The sequence below is a fragment of the Dermacentor andersoni genome, chromosome 6 (assembly GCF_023375885.2).
Source record: "Dermacentor andersoni chromosome 6, qqDerAnde1_hic_scaffold, whole genome shotgun sequence".
Taxonomy (NCBI): Eukaryota; Metazoa; Arthropoda; class Arachnida; order Ixodida; family Ixodidae; genus Dermacentor; species Dermacentor andersoni.
The window spans coordinates 55990536-56015733 of NC_092819.1; the positions used below are offsets into that span (position 1 = coordinate 55990536).

A 25198-nucleotide genomic window follows, 5' to 3' on the forward strand; every position below is an offset into this window, starting at 1 on the left:
TGAAGAGACGACGGCGCGATACTCTTGCGCCATCTTGCAAAGGTCGTCACCGCAGAGCCCGTTCCTCCCTCCTCCTCGTGGTTCCTCTATACCCTCCTCCTCCTCTTTCCTCCTCGCGCTCTGTTCGCTATCATCGTCTTTCATGCCCCGCTGCGCTTCGCGTTCGCTCTTTTATCCTTCGCTGTGCTCGTTCGCTCGGTTACACAGACGCCGTCGGTCAACGCAGGAACGGGCGCCTGATAGCTGCGCTCTTAAATTATGGACAAAAAAAAAAAGGACACTTACGTCCACCTCTTTCTTTTTGGGTTTCTCGAGCTGCTTCTCTGATCGCACGTGTGTCGGTAAGTTCCCGTTCTCCGTTCGTTGCAATTATATTTACATTCGCAATGCTTCGTCATTCTTAACGCAATCTTCAGTCATGGTCCATTTCACACAGCTTAGCGCCACGAGAGCCGCCGGTGGCGATAAGCGTGATTACGTCGGTGCGTTTGCGTTCGCCGTCGATGCACAGCAAACAGTCATGTACCGTACGCAACTATAGTTGGGAAGCTCGAGCAAGAAAAATATACCCGAAACGGAAGGAAGGCTGATGGATTCATAAAACGGCAAATGGCGACTACAAATCTGAGTGTTCGCCTTCGTATACCCCAAGATCCGAAGCCGTTACAGTTGCGGAGACTAAGACAAGCTATTCCCATGGTACATGAAGCTCTTGCGTATGAACGACTCCTTTATTAATGTTAGAACTATAGAACTACTAGACCATAGCAAAGCAGCGTCGGAAATGTACAGTGTTCAGAGATGGAAAGGCAATATTCGGAGCACGCGGCAGCTACCGTCTCTTTCTTTCTTTGTTTTTTTTTTCTGCGCCACAGGCGAGCTCTAGGTGGTTGCCGTGGGACTAAATGCAGTCACCCCCAATGCGTTACATAGGATCTCACTCTCACTGTATACGACGGTGCATCAGCTCGGTGTCCCCAGCGCGTACAGTCGGTGCAAAAAAGTGACGGCGACCCTGCGCTTCGAGTATCGCGTATCAATTGCTGAGCACTGTACGCATACAATGTTGCATACAGACCGCGCGCATCCAGTCTTTCCGCCGTTCCATCTGGTGAGGCCGCGATGAAAAACGATTGAAGTGAACGGGCTAACCAGCTTCAGTCATATTTCTATGACTGTTCGTGCACCCAAAAACACATGTTTGATCAAGAGAACAAACTGGTGGGCTAGTTTGTACTGCATAACTTGAGGCAAAGCGCAAAATAGCAGGCAGAAGAAAGCACGTGGATGATTTTGCCGAAAAGAAGTGTGTGTGTTGCGACGGTGTTTTTTTTTCTTTTTTCTTTCTTCCTGTTGTACTATATGGAATATATGGTGTAACCATGTGCACTAAAATTCAGTTGTTAGTAGCGCTGTGTCTTCGTTTTACTCTTTGCCTCAAGACATGTTTGATCAGATTTGGTTTCACGTGGCATTTCGGCAACGCAAAACATTAAAAAAGAAAAAAAAAAGCGACGGAACACATTAAACCAACGTAGCTTATAGACAAGAGAAAGGCTGAACGCTCGGCGAGTGACGTCATGGAGAAGAGGCCGGCGGCGTGCTCGGGGATACGGGTTGAATGAAGGGATCGCGCCCTTATGGACAACGTTAACCAGAGCGCAGATATTGTTTTTTTTTTTTTTTTTAGGCACAGTTGAGCAGATGGCCCGCGGAGAACAGAGGGTGTTCCAATATTATTTTATTTATGAAAAACTATTTACGCACTGCATTATTAAAAAGCCCGTCCATAAAGAAATGAACTGGTTCAACCTTAGGACTGAGAACGAATTTCGGGTAAATGATGACAAGGAGCATGGCTTACATTGAAAAATCACAGTGCTGCCCTCTTCTTCAGAGTAGCTTCTTTGCCTTGATTTATCATCGGCGTCAAAAAGTTGGCCGTTCATACGACCACAAAAGTCCTTCAACAAAATGTTAGCACTGCACCATAAAACATATCTCATGAAAACTTCACTGGTGGGCCCTTCTTCACATTCGGAAGACATGTATTTATTCCAGTCTAGATTAGGCTCTAAACGAATAATTTCGCTTTCGAGGCATTATTACATACAGTACGGCAGTCCACACATTTACAACACCTCAAATGAGTTTAGCAATGGAGATACAAAACACTCGTGCAACTATTTACAAAGAAACAGCTGCCTTATTCCACAGCATTCCAGCTTTTCTCTTCTTTGCCTCAGCATTGGCACCCAATAATCTGTCATTGATCTTGCGGAAACATGAACGCATGAGTTTTCGGCGCCGATTTGTAATTGCCCCGATAATTGGGCACACAGCACTTATTAGGCATATCCTGGCATGAACGTAATCCACATTCCGTGGCAATGAAGGCTTGCCGGACAAACAACCGCAATCGCAGCACAAGCACAGAGACTACACACACGGTTCATGTCCAGAAAAAGAGTGCGCTCGGAAGCATGTCGCAACATGCCAGGACTTTTCTAATCCCAAAGCCACGGGTAACCCGAAGCTATCCAAGGAGCGGCAGGGTTCCCGGAACTAATCTAATAGTTATCACCGTCGTCACCCACTCGGTCTTCCGCGTCTTATTTTCAACACAGGTGCGTCGCTCATAGCTTCGTAGCACGCTGCACGGAACTTCTGTGTGGGCCTCTTTTGCGTGACGTATATAGCTCAAGGGGAGAGGGTACAGACAGAAGGCCTTAAGTTCTCTAGAGGATGTTGGCCCGGTGCCCTATACGCCGTCAACCTTTCGGTGAAAATGCAATGCTCTTCTACTTCCTTGTTTAGGAAAATGCCGATTTATGCGTTGAAGCAAAACAGTAACAGGAACACCAATGCACTTCGTCGGACACCTTAAAGAATGATATCTCGAAACTGGCAAGGTCCTGAGAATTCGCTTCAAGTGGATACGCCTTGCGAACCCACCGGCTACAATTCCCAAATTGCAATATGCACCGTAATATAATTAAGCACTTAATTATCGCAATTAAGCATACTGGTTTCTCGTAGGAGTGGTGGCCACCTCATCGCGTAATTTAGTTCCGGGGCTTAGAATTGTGCCGTCTGCCGAGAGAATTTTCCTTTTCAATTCGGTGCAGCTAAAATAGGAACACCCCGTTTATGAAAAACACAGCGAGCGTAACAGCGGTTTTCTTGCGCGCGGGCGACCTTTTATCGTCGCGTTTCCAAGCGCTCTGCTTATAGCCGACGTTTCTCGCTGTCATCGCGAATCTGTCTTTCCTTTCATATTCGTCAGATCTGGGACCAGTCTTAAAACACGGCCACCGTCCCCATAGCTTTCTAATTAGAACACATCCATAGTACCTGTCGACACAGCTGAAAGACACACTCGCCGCGGAGAGGACACACACAAAAAGGACCGCACGTTGACGACGCACTGCCGGATTTTTATAGATTTTACAACTTTTCGACACAAACTTATTTCCAATTTCTTTCAAGGCATGTGCATGCTCTGCACTTTCCGCGTTTCCATGCTACCAAAGAAGAAGAAATGGCGCGAGGCAGTGACTGACGGAGAAGCGTGGGCCAGCTCACTCCTTCCACTGGTGGCCGCATTCGGGATTGCAGCACTTGTAGAACGTGGTCATGGGTTCGTCTGCCGATCGCGTCTGTATCTGCATGAAGAAGGCGCGCCTGTGTCCGCACCTGGGGCACACCTCCTCGGTCGAGTCGACGTTCTCCCAGGCGGCGGCCCCTCCCAGCACGTCGTCGACGTCCTTGAGCCGTGTGTAGACGCGGGTGCGAATGCAACTCTTGATGTAGTACACGAACGGGCAGGTGTGGCAGGCGAAGTAGAAGCCGTCCTCGCCTCGGTCCACGTAAAGCATATTCGCGCAGGTTGGGCAGAATCGAATCATTTTTTTTCGGGGGGTTTCTCCTTCGTTTCCTCTCCGCCTCAGCCGGAACAGCTCCTGCCTGCGAAATGAGAGATTGTTTTAGACTGTCCAAGTACGGATTCACATTTGCGGAAAACACAGTGATTCTTTTTTTCTCTTCGCAGTGCTTTTGAAACTATGGGAGATGCCACAGACTCATCCGCAAGTCTTTAATTCCTTGCGCGCACTATAACAACTTTAAACACGTTTTTCTTTACCCGCAAGCGGTCGAATGTCGGAACGAGGTACCCTGGTTCCGTCCGTGAGCTACCACTGTCGGATCGTAAACATACATATAGATATAGTTGTGGCTAAAGAAATCACGCTGGTTCCAGTAGTATAATGAAGAAAAAGAGAGTAGGACGTACGTTGCATTCGCACAGTATATCTTAGTAACGCATATATATATGTGGAGAGAGAGAGAGAGAGAGAGAGAGAGAGAGAGAGAGAGAGAGAGAGAGAGAGAGAGAGAGAGAGAGAGAGAGAGAGAGAGAGAGAGAGAGAGAGAGAGAGAGAGAGAGAGAGAGAGAGAGGCCCCCCAGTGGTTATCTGCCGCACTATAATCGTACCCGCCTCGCATGGGAAAGTTCACTACGCTCATATTCTTTTTATAAAACATTTGTACAATCTGAAAAAACAAAGCACCCGCATATATGTAGCTGTGCCGATGTCTAGAGGGTATTGTGAATAACGCGTCGTGCATGTTATTCTAGTGCAACTAGAATAACTTTCACCACTCGGTGCGCATAAGATACTCTAGACGCTACCGCCCAGTATAAGCGAGCACAAATGCTGAAGCGTAAAAATTGTATAGTTTGGAAAAGCGTGTAGAAAAGACAAGTTGGTGGAACGACGCGTTAAAGCTACAGATGCAGATTTTTTTTTTTTTTTTCGGGGCACATAAACTGCCATATTAGTGTTTCGCCGCGAGTCGTGATCGTCCAAGAAGTGAAAGTGAATTATCTGGTACTGAGGCCTTCACAGCGGGACAGAACGCGCAAGGAGCCGATGGAACCATGCAGCGAGGCCGTTTCGCGCAATTAACCACGGCCTCTCGATCAAAACGCATCGAGTTGCCGTACAATGACGCGCCACTCCGTGCGCAGAAAAATGCGTGAGCGACACTGTAACTGCAACAAACGACAGCAAACACAGACACAAAACAGAAAGTGCGTGGCAAGACAAACATCTATACCTCAGAGCAGTGGTTGGCTGGCTCGCTGGCCGGCTTGCTTTGCTTTGCTTCGCTTGCTTGGTTGCTTGCTCCTCATTTGTGGCGCTTACCCACTATACGGGGGATTGTCCAAGAAGTCGGTGGTTCTTGGCTTTTCCTCGTCGTGTTGTTGTTATTCTTCCTACCCCATATGTGGCTCCTACCCACTATGGGGGATAGGCCAAGAAATGGACGGTTGTTGTTGCCTCAGAATACGGCTCGTACTCGCTAGGGGATTGGCTACATTGGAGGTAATGAAAAGTGCACCCAACAAAAAACACATAGAGGTAAAATAAAGTCGCTGGTTCTCTAGTATTTTCTTACGGAGCATGGCGCGCTGTGCGATGAGTTATTTTCTCTCTCTTTTTTTTTCTCTCATTTCTTGTTGTTTAAGCGTCTAGCGAGACGCCGATCATTCTTTGGTAAAATCTGCGTGATTGTATCTATTGATTTAAGTGTAAAGAAAAAAAAAAGCCTCGCTTACTTACTGCTGCTAAGCAGAGGTGGGCAAATGCCCTCATTTTCTTTCTCTCTCTCCCGCCGCAAGTACCACGCTAACGTAACACTCACCCTCACGTTGAAAAATTTGGCCGCCCTTCCGGACCCTCTTCCTCACCTAGAAAAACTTTATCCGCCCTCCTTCACACTCAGCCTCACGCTGACAAGGCTACCATCCTTCTCTTACTTTCCGCTTTCTATAATTTAAGATAAACCATTTGCCCGACTCGCGAGCTTAGTTTACAAAACTGATTGTCTAGTGCCATTCGTATTGTCAAAGCGTGCCACAGTGATTTGCTTTTATGCGCTTGACCATATGTCGGCAAAATAAACGGAGCTCACTCAGACTCACTCACAAATTATATTTTTTGCGTAGAGCACATTCGGACTCAGGCTCACCGAAATTCTACTCAGCCGAGCTCAGTCGAACTCCGACTGTTGCGACTCGAGATGGCGTTTGGGCCAGGAATCCACCAAGCTCATCGACGAGTACGTTCGGTATTAGGAATGAAGGAAAAGGGGTTTATATTACACGATATACACTGGCTCCAGATACAGAAGCCCACTCCATACAGGAGCATATTAAACGGCCGAGTTCGCATCAGGACACGTCAGCCCCACTGCTCCAAAGGTCTCCGCTTTTAATACCATCGTCTTCCCTAGGCGACTAGACTAGGGTAGCTGATGACTGTATCGCGGCCAATCACAATCGTCGAATCGGTCGCAATATCCCGCCCATGGTACCAATACGCACTCGCAAAATATGCGGAGGCTTAGGTGCAACATCGGAGGCGGAGTTCGCCGGAACGGTGTAACTGCGCTGACGAGACCTACCAAACTATAGAAACTCTGACGGCATCGAACTTGCTCGCGTCTCGCAACAACGCAGCCCCCAGCGCGCCTTGTTTGACCTTGGCCTTAAAGGAGACAGGGAATGTTTACACGGGATGCAATACAGACCCTCTTCGTGGAGCAGTTTGCCATAGAGGAACGAGATGGCGCTTTAGGAGGCGCACCGCACGGAGACGTACAAGCACAGCTCGCAATAGGGGATCAGAAAATTTGGGCGTGGTAGTTCATAGTGTTTTCTTTTTTAATTGTTTAACCTAGGTAGGACATTAGACAGTACAATAGCAAGAGCTTGGTGGCGCAACCCACCGCCCCGTTCCAAAGGGGACGCTCATAACATCCATCCATCCATCCGCACGTCGCCTCAGAGAGAAAGCTCACGAATACGAAACCATTATCGCTTCTGCCCTGCTACCAGGCACGTACCCAGGATTTTTTTTCGGGGGGGGGGGGGGGGGGGGGGGGCCCACCACCACCTCCACCACCACCACCACCACCACCACCACCACCACCATCATCATCATCATCATCATCATCAGCCTGTTTTATGTGCACTGCAGGACGAAGGCCTCTCCCTGCGATCTCCAATAAACCCTGTGCTGCGCCAACCGATTCCAACTAGCGCCCGCGAATTTCCTAATTTCATCGCTCCACCTAGTGTTTTGTCGTCCTCAATTGCGTTTCCCTTCTCTTGGTACCCATTCTGTAACCATAATGGTCCAACGGTTATCTAACCGGCGCATTACATGACCTGCCCAGCTACATTTTTTCCTCTTGATGTCACTTATAATATCGTCTATACCCGTTCGCTCTCTGATCCAAACCGCTATCTTTCTCTCTCTTAACGTTGTGCCTAGCAATCTTCGTTCGATCGCTCTTTGCGCTGTCCTTAACTTGCTCTCAAGTCTCTGCCTCATATGTCAGCACTGGCAAAATGCACTGATTGCACACCTTACTTTTCAATAATAATGGTAAGCTTCCTGTCAGGAGCTGGCAATGTCTGCCGTATGCGATCCAACCTATTTTTATTCTTCTGTGAATTTCCTTCTCATGATCAGGGTTCCCTGTGATTAATTGACCTAGGTAAACGTACTCCTTCACAGTCTCTAGTGGCCGACTGGCGATGCTGATCTCTTGTTCCTTTGCCTGGCTATTTATCATTATCTTCAACTCCTGCATATTAATATTCAACCCCACTCTTACACTCTCTCTGTTTAGGTCTCCAATCATTTGTTGTAACTCGTCTGCATTGTTGTTGAATAGAACAATGTCATTGGCAAACCGAAGGTTGCCGAGATATTTGCCGTCGATCTTTACACCTAAGCCTTCCCAGTTTAATAGCTTGAATTCTTCTAAGCACGCAGTGAATAGCTTTGGAGAAATTGTGTCTCCATGTCTGACCACTTTCTCTATAGGTATCTCCCTGCTTTTCTTATGTAGAATTAAGGTAGCTGTAGAACCTCTGTAGATATTCTTACGCGAAGGACGAGTCAGTAAGACGAAAAACTATTTACAGATTATATTTACAACAACGCTTGCAGCTCTGACCGGTTAGATTCACAGCGCGAGCTCAGTTCGTTCTTCCTCCTCTTTTCTGGAGTGATGGCGCCTACGCGCCTCGTTCGAACAAACAAATACCACACGCATATAGCAATATTTTCCAAGCTTTTTACGTAAGCGTTCTGTACTCCTTGATTACGTAGTGCCTCTACGATTGCTGGTATCTCTACTAAATCAAATGCCTTTTCGTAATCTATATAAGCCACATGGAGAGGCTTATTGTACTCTGCAGATTTCGCGATAACCTGATTGATGACATGGGTCTGATCCATTGTAGAGTATCCCTTCCTGAAGCCAGCCTGTTCCCTTGGTTGATTAAAGTCCAGTGTTTGGAGATTATTTTGGTAAATATTTTATATAATACTGGGAGTAAGGTAATGGTCCCATAATTTTTCAATTCTTTAACGTCTCCTTTTTTTGTGGATTAGTATGTCTGCATTCTTCCAGTTTTCTGGGACCCTTGCAGGCGATAGACACTTCGTATAAAGAGCCGCCAGTTTTCCAAGCATTATGTCTCCTCCATCTTTGATTAAATCGACTGTTATTCCACCTTCTCCTCCCGTTCTTCATCGTTTCATGCCTTGCAGGGCCCTTCTGACCTCATCGCTAGTTATAGGAGAGTTTCGGTATCCTGTTCATTACTATTTCTAAGTGAGGTATCGTGACTCCTCTGGGTACTGTATACAGGTCAGCTTAGAATTTTTCCGCTGCTTTTACTATATCTTCCAGATTGCTGATGATATTATCCTTCTTATCTTTTAGTGCATACATCATGGTTTGTCCTATGCCAGGTTTCTTTTTTACTGATTTCAGGCTGCGTTCATTTTTTCCGGCTTCTTCAGTCTTTCTCATGTTATAGTTTCGAATATCAGTTATTCTCGCCTTGTTGATCAGTTTTGACAGTTCCGCGAGTTGCGTAACGCTGTGCGGCCGCCAGTCCCATACAACCGCGTAGAGCGCAGGACTCTGCGATTCTAGACGTACTGCGCTCACCGCGAAAGGTGAGCGCATTACCCACATAAGCACAGCAGAGAAGTGGCTACGTGAGGCGGTTCGACCGATAACTGTAGAAGCGTCATTCAAAACAAGTAATTGTTCTCCACTTCCGGCGGCGTTTTCTCTACTTCCTTTTTAAATAAAAAGATGTTGATCCATAAATATTCTCATAAACAACGGTTAACTTTTTTTATTATTCGCTTTTGCTTGCAGTTTGGTTGTTGCCTTGGCTCTCTCCCTTAGTAGATCGCTTAATTTCTCAACTCATTGCGATTTTTGTTTCCAGTTGCCAATTTTGCACGAAAAGTGCTATACAATTAGGGAAAAACAGACGAGGTAACGGGCGACATTCATCTTGCTTATGGGCTTAAGGGTTATTGCAGGGTTTCATGATGGACGCTCTTTCACATTATTTTATTTCCCACCTTACCTAACCCATATCACGTGTATATGGTTCCGGGCATCAGCCAGCGTCGCGGCGAGCCGTAACTCAAGGAAATAATGAAGCAAAGGGATAAGTTAAATGCAGTTGGCGTTTTCTCCCGCCGCAACTCGTTCCATGAGAGTACAGACCAGCTGAGTAACAGCCGCATCCCTCTCCTGGTCCCAGGATCAGCCTAAACAAAGAAGGTTGAACTAACAAAAGCAACAGCTATGCGCGTGACGGTTGAATAGATGGTGACAACTGAACTCATTTCGAGTTAATCGCGCGGGTGCGGAATCTATGAGAAAACTGTCCTTCACATTACAAGAGATGCCGTTAACTACTGCCATCTAAAAGGAGTGAAAAAGGCAGCATAACGCTGACCGATGAACAACTGCCAAGTCTCAACATTGATCTGGCGGCGCTTTAGGAATGTGTGAGGTGTGGTGGGTGGGGGGAGGGGGGGGGGTATGCCACTTGATTTCGGGGGGGGGGGGGGGGGCCGGGCCCCCCCGGGCCCCCCCTTGGGTACGTGCCTGGCTGCCAGCCCGGGCTCAGGCCACCTGGGCCATATATGCGGCGAGGCATAGCCTTGCCACCATTGCCCGGGCCCGCTGGATTGACCATAGTTTGTCGTATAGATTCCAGCTAGTCGGAGCGCTTAGCCATCGCTCCTCGAGAAGGTCTGGTTCTATGTTGTCCTTTATGTATATTGCTATGATCTCTTGCGTATTTCTATAAGATGTGCGCCCCATGTCTTAGGGTTCGTACTTGCAGAGCTTGCAGCTCGCTTCTTGTTATTGTCTGGAATTCACTAAGTGTGCTGGGCTTCGAAAGGTTCTAGTTTGCGACCTTCTCCAATCTGTTTCCCGAGACCTGTCGCGTTGTTTGTGCGGCTGTGGGTATGCTTCTTTTTGTTTTGTATAGTGTGTCAGTGTGTCGTGGTACGTGACCAGTTTGTCCATGTTGTCCTGTATCGCTACTTCGCCGTCGTCACCGCCTCCTCCGTGTTCTCCATCGCCTCTGCCGTAGTCCCCCCCCCCCCCCCCCCTTCCGCGGCGAGTGCGGGGTGTTGGGCCTAAGTTGGGCCGTCACAGTCTAAGCTGCGGTGGGTTATTTCGCGCGCGGCTCGGTGGGCCTTCTCGTCGAGGTTGGGAGGGGTGCTCGAGTCTTCCGAGGTTACTTCCCCTATGTGGGCCGGGATCCATTTAAGGCATTAAGGCGAAAGCCTTTCTAGGTTCATGGTGAAGTTTGTGTCAGCAGACTTGACCGCCGGATGTGTCCGCCGAAGCGTCATCACGCCATATGAAGACAGATTAAAGACAGATTAAAGAATGAAAAATGATTGATAGTGACAGTTAGTGAATGATAACGTTATAATAGATTGGTAGAGGTTAATAATGACTACTAATGACTCCGATATGACAAATATGTCTAATCACGGCTTGTAATGACGACACAATATGACCAACATATCTAACGGCGGTTTGTAATGACCACAGTTGATTAAAAATGACTAAAAATGGTTAGTAGTGAGCAGTAATGACTAAAAGAAAGCAGAGAAAGAGGCGATTGATAAGAGGAGGAAGAGTAGGCTTTCGCCGTTCGCCTCTTAATAGATATCTTAAGAGACCCTGTAATTTTTTTTTTATTTTGGCAAAGATTTTCAAGAAATTCAGCCATTCCCCAAAACCAGTCTGAAGAGTTTGGGGGAACCCCACACTGCACTTGAGCGAGACGTACTCGACACCATAGGTTGTGTTCTCACGCTTTGCGTTTCTATGTGTGACCCTTGAGTGTTTTATTCTACTACTTCTCCTGCTTATTGTCCATGTTATGTCTACTCATTGTTTATAGTTCCCGAGCATCAATACATTGAACCACCACCCACCGTAGCGCATGCAACATGTGCCACATTGCCACGCCCCTGTAGACAGAGTGCATGTACGCAACGATTTATTTACTGTTGTATAAACTCGCCACCAAGATTCAGCGCCCGTTCTTCAGCCGTCGATGCTTCGCCGCTGAGCCTTTCCAATCGCGCTGGGTGCCTCCGAGTGTCTCGACAGCTCGGCGTCTACTCGACGCTTCGAAATTGCAACAGCGGCTATCGGTTCGAACTTCGTGGGCAGAGGCGTCTTGGCTATCTTTTGTTATTTCTTCCGTTTCACTCCCTCCACTCACTGCCGCAACGTCAAGACCATCCACCCTGACCCCATCCCATCTGACCTACAACTCCAGGCGACGTTGATCTGACACATATGCAAACACAGGCGAGCGCGATCCACCCGAAACCGTTGAAGACCCGGCGCGCGCGGCCGGCGGCCCTAAGGTGGTCACGTGATCCGGCGCCAACCTCCACGCAGTAATCGCGCCGGCGCGCGCATCTCATTTTTCAGGCTTTCCTTCTCACCTCACCGCCAATCCCGCATGAGACCCATCTCCTTTCCACTCTCCCGGGGCTGGGAGAGAGAGGGCTTTCGGTACAAACATCGCCGAGCTCCACCTCCCTTCCACTATGCTGCTTCCGGGTTAACAATCAACAAAGCACACTTTTTATTAAAACCAGCCAGATCTAAAGACTGCTGAGTAGACTATTTGGGCGAAATATTCCAGATATTTTTGGGCATATTTCGTGCAAGCCGTGCCACTTATTTGGTTTCTTTACTGTCTTGTTAGGCGAGAGATATATATACCACATGGAATGCAAGCCCGTAGATCCCTTTCTTGACATGCCTTACAAGCTAACGGGAGGTTACCACAATGTTCCTTAGCGTAGGAATTCACTGTTCTGTGAACTGATATTTTAAAATAGTGTTAAAAAAAGAGAGGCAAATTGTGCAGTAACCATTGTCAATGATTGCAATGTAAAGGAACAGCTGAATGCTTCTAGAAAGCTACTCGTTTTATTAAAGGAATGATGCCCTTGAAGGCATATACAGCAGACTTCATGTAAACAGAACTTGAAGGGACAAAAAGAAGCATTCCAAATTAGGAGTTTTGTTAAGGTGAAGAACACCAAATTTACTAATAGCTGTTTGAAAAGCACCGAGTGTTTCAGGTTTACTGTGGTGAAACAAGAAAAACGTTATTGCGCTCTGCTTTGATTATTGCTTTGCATACTTCCCAAAAATACCGCCGGAGGCCTCGCATTCAAATTAGCAATGCAGATTTTCAACTAAATGTCTCCTGTCTGGCCTGAAACAGTAACACGCATTAGAGCAGTAAATGCCTATGTCATGACTGTCACTAAACATCATGGTCTTTGTCAAGAACTTCAGAGATTTTACCTTCAACACTCTCCTCAGAGCAGGTAACAGAACATCAGCTAAAGTCTCGTACTCCTGCAGAGTATACGAACCAGTAGCGACAACCTGACTGTAACATTCTTCCATCTTGATAGTGTTGCCTTCCTCCTGAGCATTAGCTTGCCTAGCCAAGCCCTCGTGGTGGGAAATGATGGTGTAGCGCTCGTCATTGTCTTTTCTCCCTGTGCTAGTTGTATTTTTTTTTCACACTGATTTTCTTCATTGGCAATGGAAATAGAAATACTGTTGAAACTTACACACCTTAGTTTGCCCGTAGAGAGAACAGGGCCATTAACCAGCACATCTGCGATGGTAGTATAGGTAGCTATACACATAAGCTGATTTGTCATATTTGTGTCATTTTGAGCAGTGCGAATGCTGGTGTGGAAGGCGACTGGCACCTTCAGACACCCCACAGCTCTCAAGTGACAGTATGTGTGTCTCAAAAAGTTATAACGGCGGGCCGTTCGATGACGAATGTGCCCCGCAGCTCGTTTGCACGAGAACATGTGCGCTTTGTGTCAGCGCCTTTGTAACGGCAACGAAAGTTCATCCACGACTGACCACCACAAAAACGGTTGAAAGAGTCAAAAGAAAGCTATTCACTTTAAATGAAGACAATGCCATTATTTTCAAACAATACAGCTTTTAATGTGCCATGACGTTTCTTGTACAAAAAAAAAATATGTATGAAAACGGCAACAACTCACGAAGCCACAGGGTAATTTTGCAGCGCAGCTATATGTATACTGGCAATACAATTTAACAGGACTGCAGCAATGGCAACAAAGGGGCAGTCCTCTTCAAGAAAACAGCATATGCACAGACATGCATGCTAGTACGCTAGTTCAGATGAAGTGCCAACATGTTTAAACGTGTCAGTGTCAGCTAAGCAAGAACAACTCATTAGTGAAACACTACAGAAAATCATCTCTTATATAAAAAGAAATTGCACAGTTATGCTCCGCCGAGATTCATTTGTAATGACGAAGACACAATGCATGGTAACAATTTCCCCCAAAACGAACATGGTATCTCCATGCATTCCTTCCCTACTACGAGGACAACAACATGCTGCTCATGTAGTGGAGAACCCAAAATACCGTTGCAAGAACATCACTGTCCTAGATAGATACACATCCATATGTATAAACAGGCTGAAATAAATAAAGGTTAAAACCACTGAAGTTTCAACGTCAGAACAAAGTACACCACGTGCAGTAATCTCTACAGTGCACTCCTTCGCCTTAAAAAATAACAAGGTGTACAATGCAGGTGAAACGGGAGCAAGCATGCGTACAAATCTGCATGATAGACATGTTTTGTTTGCCTGCATAACGACCTAAACAACAAAATTTAGCTTCGCTACATTGTCCGTGTAAAACCCTTTGTAACTACACACGTGAAAACCGAAGCTGGAAGCCTACACAATATACAAGGTGTCCCAATGCACCTTGGGACAAGCCCGTAAAACTGCAACTGCACTGTACAAAACGAAAAGTGTGCAAAGCAGATGGCAGTTTCCTGCAAAATTACAAGACTCCTATGTTGGCATGTTAACCAGTCAAATTAGTACCACCTGACCCACTGTTCAAACACCACTGGTTAAATACCCTCGTTCAGAACCATCAATTTCTTTTTTTATCAAAATGGTATCATGCAAAACATGCTTGTTGCAGTCTGTTAGAACTTGAAAAATAGACGATGCATAGCACGAAAAGCTCTCTGTTGTTGCTGGCATCCATTGGTGATTTTCTCCTGCCAAGCTCTTCTGCCTCAAAAGTTAATTGAACATGGAAAAATACATCAAAAATGCAAACCACTCAGGGTATGATGTATAACACATACCATTTCGTGTCAAATGTGTCCCGTATAGGATGGTGCATTATGCAGTGATAATCTTGCTGCATTACAACTGGCAAACCAGAAAAAATATTTACCGCTAAAGTATTTTCAACCATTATTAGAAGTCTGTTAACTGCATGCTTTAAGAAACACTGAATCATAATGCAGGAGGACAGTGCTTCAGATTTCTGAGCTGAAGTAATGAGATTAAACAAATTAGTTGCTCTTCCCATGTGAACGTTTTGATGCATGGGGTTATTGGCCAACTTCGTCCATGGTATCCTCAGAAAAGACGCGCTTGTTTTTTGAACATTTTCAGAACAGCTGCATGAACCTAACTACACCATTCTTTTACTTCCGGTTTCTGCATTGAAGGCTGTATTCCTACGCAGCTTCATTATGGGCCCAGTGTGGAAGTACAAGTGTGACCAGACCACACATCACACCTTAGGTAAGTTTGGTCAAACTTATCAAATGGATATGCTATGAAAGCGGATTATAACAGAGTGCAGATGTGCGGTTACTTGCAAGTCTTGATCTGAGGCTGTTTCTCCTGAAGATACTCACGAGTACAAAAAGTTTACCAAAGCAAGATTATTCTGTACAGTTCTGTACCCAATACAAAGGACCACAAGACGGGAAAGAACTAACTTTAATGATATGATGGAGACACAGCAGACTATTTCTCAAATATATGCTCTAGTCATCGCTTCTCATTTTCCTATCTACACAAACCAAAAACTAACTATAAAAGGGCGTCTCTGGCTTGTGCTTCTTTTTATTCTTAGTTAGCACACACAGAAATAATTCCTATGACTACCAACATGGATACTCTCTCCTTATCTCTCACTTGCATAACTTTAACTTTTATTATACACAACTTACCTCTAAGATGTATTCAATGTATGTATACACTGATTGTGGACTTTCGTTTTTCCTTTCTTTTCCTTCCCACTAAAAACAATATAGAAAATACAAAACATAGTGCACCCTGAAGAGTGTGGTTTCAATTTTTCTTTTTTCACTTTCCTAGCAGTGGAGAAGGGGGCCAATACCAGCTGATGTTGTCACATCACTGGGCCAGCACGACTTGAAGAGGAGTTAGCACTGTCCAATACAGGGCCAACATTGGTCAGGACAGGCCCCCTTTCCTGTGCGATGAGAGCTGCTCGATTTTAATTGAAAGCCATATGTGTGGAGTGCTCAAGTCTATTGCTGGGCCAAGCACCTTTCAAGACTAAAGAGACGAAGGCTGCTTTAAGTGTGCCCGGTAGGCACACAAGCTAGGTTCATATGCTCAGCACGTGGATATTGCCATAGTTTGCAAGAACGCGTGGCTCTTTTTCCCCCTCATCAAGGGCTTTGTGCACAAACTTGTCACACTCTAGAAGAGAGTCCTAAGTCTTAGCTCTGTCAAAATATCTCATCTATGACATACATGTATATACATTACGAAAGGCAAGAGCCACCTGTGACAATATTTTACAGTGTATCACATATGCACTTGAACACGACTTCAGGATTGCTCACTCTGACCACTGAGATTCCATCAAGTCGTTAGTGTTTCAGGCCATAGAGTGATCATATGGTTCAGTTTTCTTGTAAAACAAAGAAGAAAACTCTATCAGTGAAGTAACTTCTCATCTTGAGTTTGCATTATGATGCAGGATACCAGCATTGACTATTGAAAACATCGAGCCATACACCCATATCACATGACACCTTCAACGACCACTGTAACCAATAACCTTTCAAATCATCGAGTGCTGTGGGGTCAGCTACATGATCCCACGCATTATATCCAATGGAACTTTGTGGATTTCAATGGTCACAGGTTTCGATGCTCATTAAATGTGGGCGATGTGTAAGGGGTCGTTAACAGAACTATGCTCAAAAATAGAAGTGGAATTGTGAATAAACTCATCAGTGCAATTTGTGATAACACCGATTGAAAATTCTACCTGCTCTGTACAAGTGAAGTTTGTATTTTTACAGTGTATGAAGAAACAGGACACACGTAAATTGATAATAGTCAAAAAAATAAATTGCCTTATCTACGACATGTGGTACATGATGTGGTAAAACAGGGTGAGCTTAGCTAACCTTCAGGTCATAAAAGCAGTCTTCCTTTTCTAAGCTCAACAGAATATATATTTTTCAGGTGTAAGCTTTATGTAGATGTAATTCTTGGTGTAGCTTTCATTACTGCCAATAATGTAAGAGAAGAAAACAGCAGTTATATGGGAATCTGCTCCTTTCAGAACAAAAAGTTCAAATTAATGTTGTTGATGTTACAATGTGAACATGCTTCAGTTGAGAAACAAACACCTGGTAACCTTTGTTGTCGCATGCAGTTTTCATTACAGCTGTTTGAAACACGATAAATAGAACATGCAGTGAATGCAAGTATTTTTCTGCTGCAGATATCAGATCAGATAAAATGAATGCAAGTACAGACATTCCAGAGGCTGCACGATGTGGCGATGAGAAACAGTCTTCTGAATGAAGTATTTGTCATGCAATGATTATGCTGCCATTTATAAAGAGTAAAATGTTCACCTTACAGCACCCCACAGATTAGGACAAGAATAAATGCTATTGCCACAGGTGCAAGAAAAGAAAGCAAGAAAGAAAGAAAGAAAGAAAGAAAGAAAGAAAGAAAATACCAGACTTCTATGAAATTCTAGTCAATATGTGACCCTCTCACAAAAGAACACTAAATAGTAGCTTTACAACTCTCATCAAAATGTGAAAGAAAGATAAGAGTAAAGGATAGGATATGCCACACACATACACACACACACACATGGGCAGTTTATCTGGTCCACTGAACCATTTAGAACAAGACATGACCTTAGGAAGATTAGCTGTAAAAGCAATAAATATTTGAACCAGGGAAGAATACTAATTCATAAAATGGAAGCCACATAAAACATGCACTGCTTCTGTGCTGTAATGAAACACGTGCCAGGAAGCACGGAACGATTCAGAAACAAAGCAAGAGGAGCAATTCGTTAACCCTCTTGCTTTATAAGCATTCTATTTATAAAGCGTTCTGGCACATCAAAAATAGGAAAAAAAAATCAAGTGATGTGACTTGACAAGTTCAACACAGATAAAGTGTCACTGCATCGAAATTGTGACAGTTCATAAGGCAACAATACCAGGCTAGCTGGCGCGGCCGTCGTGTCATTGCATGGTGAATGTTGAACTTGGACTGTATTTTGTTAACAATCCATTTCGTTTTACATTCTTTCTGCCTTTTATAATTTGCTCGAATATAGCGTGGCTGCTGCTATCACTTGGATCCCTTTGAAAATTGTAAAGCTAGCTTTCCTGCAATGCAGCTTGCCCTACTAATGGCAGCTTGGTTGTTTTTGCATGCAGTGTGCACAAGCACAGCTTGCTTGTATTACGACATAGAAAATGTAGATGAGGCTACGTTTAGGAAACAAAAGCGACGTGAATTGAAGCGAGGCTCTCGTGACGAAAGCATGCGAGAGGCATTCCCCAGCACGTGCGGGTAGAATTTCATTTTCATTTGAACGACTGGTGCCGTCATTAGTTCAGCAAATGTGCAATGTAGAGAAGCACACTTACAAATTAGGAAAAGGGTCCATAGAAAAATGAAATAGAATGTTGCGAAACACGGGCCTAAATCGCCCTAATGCTCAAGGTTGCGAGGTGTCGAGTGCGCAGTGAAAGAATCTAGCTTCTCATTTTCTGACGAGCTGAGAAAAAATGAAACTTGTTTTGTAATCAACAGCACGAGGCAGTCGCAAAGCGAAATTTCATTTCAAAATAAATAATTTTTATAACTGCAATTAAATGCAGTTACTACTGTCCAGTGTTTAGGGTAAGGTGATTCGAAATAACTTGGCCAGAATGAAAGTGCCAATGATAATGACGAAAAATGATACCTTAAACGGACATTAAAGACAATCTTGATTTCATCTAGACTGGAGAACCACATTGCTTGTATTGTGAATATGTTTGTCCTGCCATGAGCAAAGGCTTGCTGTGAAAAAAAAAAAAAAAAAAAAAAAACGAAGGTGTAATTTTTGAAATTACTGAATTGGCTACGTGTAACGTGATAGATTTTGGTAGTATCCGATATGGCCTGGATAACTGCTTATTGACAGAAAAGAGTCAATTGCACTCTAAAATAACAAGAACAACCAACCTGGCAAGTTCTGCAAACACTGCCTGCTGAAGGACACAAACATAAAGAAGATGCAGTGATATCTGTGATGTCACGATGCCATCAGTGCCGCAATTTGGGTGCTGAATTCAAGAAAACAAGTTTTTCCTCTGTTTTTGCAATAATATATTTCTTCTACCAACGAAATGCACATTAGGATTTTGAAGGGATAATTTGCCAGCTTAAACTGTGTCATTATGTTAATGTCCCTTTAATACACAAGGAACAGAGGGCCACAGCAGTGTTCAAGCGAGAAACAAAAACTTTACAAGAAAATGCAATGGTGTGGAAAGAGAGCCATTATGTAAATGCAAGATGTCTGTTTGAACAAGGATAGAAGTAAAAAAAAAAAGCCTGTCATTACCAATGGAAGTGTGTTACTACCTACTACCGACTTGAACGTATCCTCCCCACCCGATAATATTTGTACAACGTGATGTGGATGACGAGTTGTGCATCAAAAATAACACTGCCACCATGCCCAAGGAAAACAATCTCAGTAGGCTAACGTTGGCAAACAATCACTTTAACGCAGAGAGGGAAAGAAAACGAAGAGGTGATTGCAGCTATGATCTGCCGCTCTGAACTCACGCTTTCTTAGCGGCTTTTGATGCGACGCTGACTTGAAACCTGTCATTTTGGAAACGCCACCAAATCTCCAAGGGTATAAGCACTGTAGGCACTCTAAGGTCTGCATATTACCTGCACACGTTGTGAACAGTGGTTCCCCCACCCCAACGCTGCCACGAGCCACTCTGGATGTAGTGGTTATTGTCATTTTCATTTTCAGGAGGCCCAGAAACAAGGCCTGTGATGTTAGTAGGCGTGTTCTCTGTTACCAGTGGTGCCATCGACGGTCTGGTGGCTCTGACATGTGCTTGCACAGCATTTACGCCACATGTCAAGTCCGTAGTTTGTAGCTAGTAGAACCAAGAGGTGGTCGGTTTCATCCGGAACCTGGAGGCTAGTTGCCGATACACGATAGGCCGAGTGCTGAGCCAACAACCTCATCGTATGCTCTCCGTGCGCCAAGGGGGGGCTTCTGGAAAATCGCAATACAGCCCAGCTGGAGGTAGCTGCAACCATTCTTTCTTCCACCACCAGAAGGCAGTTAATGAGCATGCAGGTCCAGCTCAACTTTTGTTGCGATTTCAGTCGAAGCACCCGCGGCACTGGCAAGGCATAGGTTGAGCCTGTAGCGTTATTGGTGTACTCGTCGTGTATGTTCACGTGAGGCTGAAGATGACTCAACACTCGCTGCATGACTTGTACACAGTTACACACCGTACTAGTCGAGCTAGCAGACCAGTTCTGATGGGCCCGGCTGAGCTGTGGTGCTCCTGAGCAGCGGCTGACAATGCCGGTCTTTCTCTTCGTGCTCCGTACCCGAGTGGACTGCATTCTCGTTGCCACTGTCGACGATGTCCTCCGCGCAGTTCCCCAGAGGGAGGACATCTTCCTTCTGCTCGCCCTCGCCCCAGCCAAGCGCAGAGAGACGGTCCAGCGAGATGATGGAGGAGACGATTTCTCCGACCGTCATGGGTGGCGCCTCCTTGAGTTCGCGCTTGTGCCGCCACGTGATCAGAAGCCAGTCGAGGAAGAACAGTAGCCCGGCGGCCACTTTGAGGCCTGAGCAGACGGCAATGTACCTACACAAACAGCAAAATAAATGAGTGAATGCGAAAATGACCTCCTACATTGTCTGGTTCAGTGGAGCTTTTCACATCTGTCCTTCGCTCCCTTCTGATTATCTGTTGCTTTCTCATGATGCAAAAATATTTAAGACTTCAAACATAAGAAACAAACAATTGGAAGCCTGCAGACCTTAGTAATTGACTGCATACGTGCCTGCCTGTGGCGTTTAAAATTGGTAAAAATCATGCAATTATGGGGGTGTAGCACGCGTTAAAAAAACGAAAACTTTGCACGAGCACATGCCATTTATGGAATACATGCACACTTTATTAATGATGATTTAGCTTTAGACCTAGCGCACAAGCAGCCCCAAACTTGGGACAGAAGAGATGGAGCACGAGGCATCCCGACCATGAGCACGTACTTAGTGGCTCAAGCTAGCAGACAACTTGGGTCCCCGGGTCGGTGTAAGAGGCTGGCTAGATAAATAGATAGATATATAGACAGACCCAAGGTGTCTAATGTAGGCAAAGATTGCTTTGCACTAAGAGAAAAGGTAAATTAATTTTCCCATTGGACCAGGATCCTTGGCAAGGCGTGATGTAAAAATTGTGCAGTGAAAAAGGTTTGATACAGCAGTGCCGACCAAATTTTATGTCGCTGGAAATATTCCTGGCCATTAACCAAAAATTAGAGCCATCAAGGCACCGGCAATATTTGAATGAAACTCACCTCAGTCGAAACTGCTCAATGTCATAGACTAAGCAGAAGCCTCCTGGCTTGCCGCAGTGAGCCTTTCGAAGGATACAGGACGAATCTATCACATTACCAAACATTATTGGTGCTGGGATGTAACCTGCAAGCAGATACAAAGAGTGTCAACATCGATAGTCACAAACATTCTTGAGATTGCATTGTGTCACAACATTATAAATTTTAGTAAGGACTAAATGCTAAAAAAGGACCAGATGCTATGGCTATGTTAGGCTTAGCCATATGTCTGATTATTGTAACTGTTTTACTTAGTTTGAAAGACTTCAAGTTTTGAAACATACACAGCTTCATAACACCTGACTTTTTATTCGAACTAGCTACAACTCTGTTTATTTAAATGGTTAATTTTTTTTTTTTTAGAAACAAGTGTTTCGAGTTGCAGCTTCCATGGTACTGCATGAAAAATGTGCTCGCTGCTATTGTAGCTATAACTCATTTAAGCATGATGTACTTTTGTGTCGTTAGATAAAGGTGGTTGATTAAACGACAGGCTTGGTTCAAAATTCATACGTATACTATTAAAGAACACAGGAAAGCTGGGACAAAGGAGCAAATGGTTGAATATGTATTATCAGCACAATATTTTAGTAACAGATAACTATTTCAGTGTGAACAACGTGTAGTTTAATGCAACCACAATTTTGGTACCCCACACAACTTTGAGCTGTCTGTCTAGAAGAAGTTGTGCTTCGTTTATGTGTGCTGTCTTTCACCTATCTGGACATTTTCCGTGCTTCTAACACAGAGCTATTAATTTCACACCAGCAATATGACCATATTGCTGGTGTGAAATCGATAGGTAACATTAATTTAGCATAATATAGACAATGTGCATGCATGAGCACTGAGACATGATAAAAAATAAGGGATTTCGTTTCTTACTGTAAATCTTCGTAAGATGCTAATTAACTGCGCAGAATGCGGTTCTTTGCACACTTACCAAATAACCTAAATATTACAAATTGCATTCCCAATGCAAAGGACCTCTCTTCTTCACCAACAGATCTGAAAGTGTGAACAGAAAGCAGTTTAAGCAAGACTTCAGTGCCTGCACGAATGAAGGCATGAGTGGAACCAATGACAGATATTAAAGTCCTGTTTGCTGCCTGTATATATCCGCCGCACTTCCATGTTTTACATGCTACCTGCCATTGGCTATGTCAATTTGCATCTCACCACGCCAATTACAGGTTCAGTTCACATGTCTACAGTGCTCCCATGTGGAAACTCTGGCCCATTTTTTTTCTCCCGCTACATGGTGACACAAAATTCCAAACTGGACGAAGGATGTTTTGGTCTGGCAATGCAAGCACTCTGTAGCGGCTCCTCCACTGTTGATACTGCCTCAGTTATCCCTGGTGTCCAGAGTAGACACTGCCAAATCAGTCGAGTAATGACCACTTCTCTTATCCATTCATCAGCCATGTGAATGAAGAAGCTAAACACTAAGAAGGAGGTTCCAGTCCCTGGACTGTCACTTTGACTATGCAAGCCTTTTTGGTGTGAATTTACCAGTTTAAAGTGTTCCGTAGTGGCACACCAATAAGGGAGGAGAGGAAAATAAGCTGTATACTGGCACACCGCACAAGCGGTCAAAGTTCTGCTGCAAGTAACACATATGGATCTGCCGCGAAGGGCTGGCGATGGCTGGGGTCAAATCTCGGCACACATATAAATTTTTCTTAAACAGCAAACTTTTTTTTTCAAGCAAGCCATGTCAGCTACATCACAGCTGTACGCTACTGAAGCAACATCAGGCAGGATGGCATTTAGCTTTACTCGATTTTCTGCATATAAATGCAGAAAATAATAAGAAAAAAAACCTCATTCATACTTTCAGGTGGATACTAATTTACCCTTTCAAAGTGAACAGTTGATCATCATTTAGAATTGAAAGAGATATTCTGTGCATGTTCAAACAGACATCATGCACATGTTGGAAGAGATAAGGGAAATATTCTCGGCAGTCAGCCGGGCTCACCGCAGTATGATCATGAGCAGTGGCATCTGCGTTATGGAGACCACCAGAGTCATGGCAAACAGAAGCACCATGAACGGGATGAATGCCAGACACGGCTGCGGACACGGCCCGCTGGTCGCCAGTGGTACGGCTGTCACTTCGGGGTTCATGGTCACATTAGGCACAATGCAGGCACACGACGTGTAGTTGAGCTGCACGAGGAACCCGACAGGCCTAAAAGTTACAGCATGCCCCAAGGAGGACAGGAATTGCAAATGGCATGTTAAAACATGCATACCATTTCCTAATGAAAACACAAATGGGAACGCTGTTTACGGGGCACCTTTGCATGCCTATCCAGGCATGGGAACACTAAAGAAATACGAAGCTGTGCTAGATTAGGCTTACACTTCTGGAATACCCCCAAAAAACCAGTTTTACTGTGATCTGGGACTAAGCAAGTCCAAAACAAACAAAAGCAAAAGATGGGCACTTTTAAGAAATCCAGCACCAGCTGCCCTTGATGTCATGGGCTTTTGCCGTGGCTGCTTGAATCTACTCGATTGTTTACAAGTGAAGAAAGACTACACTGCATTCAAAGTCAGCAAAAGCTCAACGTGGCAACATTGTGTGTGTGTGGGGGGTGGGGGTACCTGCACTAAAACGGCCACAAGTCATGGAGCTACTGTGACATCTGTGACATCAGACTGGCGTCACTGACGTCGCAGTTTCGGCCTCATATTCGAAATGGAAGGCCTGGCCATCCTTTTCAGCCGTTTTATGTGTCAACAAAATGCAGAATACGCAAAGAATTCTCAAAGCATGCTATACCAGTTTGAACTGATGTCATGTTCCATTCTAATGTTCCTTGGAATCACGTGGGTTGGAATACGGCACAGTAAATGAGAGCAATTAAATAAAAGAAGGGTGCAGGGCTAATTTAAGCAGGCACAGCCGCATGGAGTTTTAATGTTTATCATTTATATGCTATCACGTGCAAACACGTGCTATCACATGCTTCACCGCGTAAAACTTCTGTATTGGGGCGAAGTTGACTTTCGGGAACCGGCATCACGCAACTCGCCGTGCTTTTTGCGCTCCGAAGACATTGACGAGGATTACAAAGGCGGAGTTGTCGCCATTGCTAACAGCGGCGAATCGTCTCAATGAAAAACACGGCACCAAACAGCAAGAAGCTTGGTATCGAGCGTCGAAGTAGCTAGGCCTAGCGTTGCCGTGGTGCGGCTACAGCTTTCAGCGAGAGCGCTGGCTAGAGGCGGCGCAATAATCAAAATGGCGGTGGTGGTGGCTTCGATTAATGCCGTTTCGGACCTGCGGTCATGGCAAAAAGTCCGGAAAGCCAGAAAGCGAAGGTCTTTCGCGTCTGAAATTGCAGACATTCTTATAGATTGACTCTATGGGGTACATGGCGGTGCAGCGACACTAACAGAAGTGACTAACCTGTCACGAACAGAAGTAATCGGTGATGCACGCCTGCACATGCCTGCAACACAAATTTCCACCACGTCCTATTTTTTTCTTCGCACGCGCCGTTGAGATGTCTCTCCTAAGCTCTTCCTCTATGGCGGGGTCAGAGGAATGCTAGTCGGAGGCGCCACTGCGCTGCCGAGAGCATTGTTGGAAGTGCAGTATGTTCGAATTAACCGTCGCAAATGCTTGCGCGTTCGAATTACCGGGCATTTTCGCCCATTGGAATACACATAGCTTTGATGGGACAACAGCGTCAGTTCAAATAAACCGAAAGTTCGCATTAAGCATGTTCGATTGAACGACATTCGACTGTAACAACAGCACACTGAAAATGGAGAAGAAAGAAGGCTTAGGCGCAGTGCTTATGTTGTGTCTACGCCTTCCTATGTCTTCGTTTTCAGTGTGCTGTTATTAGCCTCCTCAGAGAGACCTGCTCTTGTAGATTTTGTGGTGTTTGAATGGAATCATTTGAAATTTTTGATGGTCTTTTCACTGTGCTTTTAGCCACACTATTAGAG

General features: G+C 45.0%; 2 protein-coding genes across 3 annotated transcripts in view; both read right to left on the reverse strand.

The window, feature by feature from the left end:
• Positions 1-3416: 3416 nt before the first annotated feature.
• Positions 3417-5490, reverse strand: LOC126522841 (DNA-directed RNA polymerase III subunit RPC10-like). Its single transcript, XM_050171677.2, has 2 exons — positions 5122-5490; positions 3417-3962 (listed from the first exon to the last, which is right to left on the reverse strand). The coding sequence occupies exon 2, from the start codon at positions 3906-3908 to the stop codon at positions 3582-3584; it is 327 nt and encodes a 108-aa protein (XP_050027634.1). The 5' UTR covers positions 3909-3962; positions 5122-5490; the 3' UTR covers positions 3417-3581.
• A 7910-nt stretch (positions 5491-13400) lies between these two features.
• The window catches only part of Oatp30B (Organic anion transporting polypeptide 30B), a 253853-nt gene continuing 242055 nt past the window's right edge, over positions 13401-25198 (reverse strand). For both annotated transcript variants that reach the window (XM_050171658.2, XM_050171656.2), the window contains exons 16-19: positions 23211-23401; positions 22170-22234; positions 21188-21311; positions 13401-20469 (exon numbers count right to left, since the gene is read on the reverse strand). In XM_050171658.2, the coding sequence (XP_050027615.1) occupies positions 20118-20469; positions 21188-21311; positions 22170-22234; positions 23211-23401 (732 nt within the window). In that variant the 3' untranslated portion in view covers positions 13401-20117. The remainder of the gene's footprint in view (positions 20470-21187; positions 21312-22169; positions 22235-23210; positions 23402-25198) is intronic.

What these genes read in the sequence shown, in the direction of transcription:
- LOC126522841 (XM_050171677.2), bottom strand. Translation starts at nt 3,908, where the DNA reads ATGATTCGATTCTGCCCAACCTGCGCGAATATGCTTTACGTGGACCGA.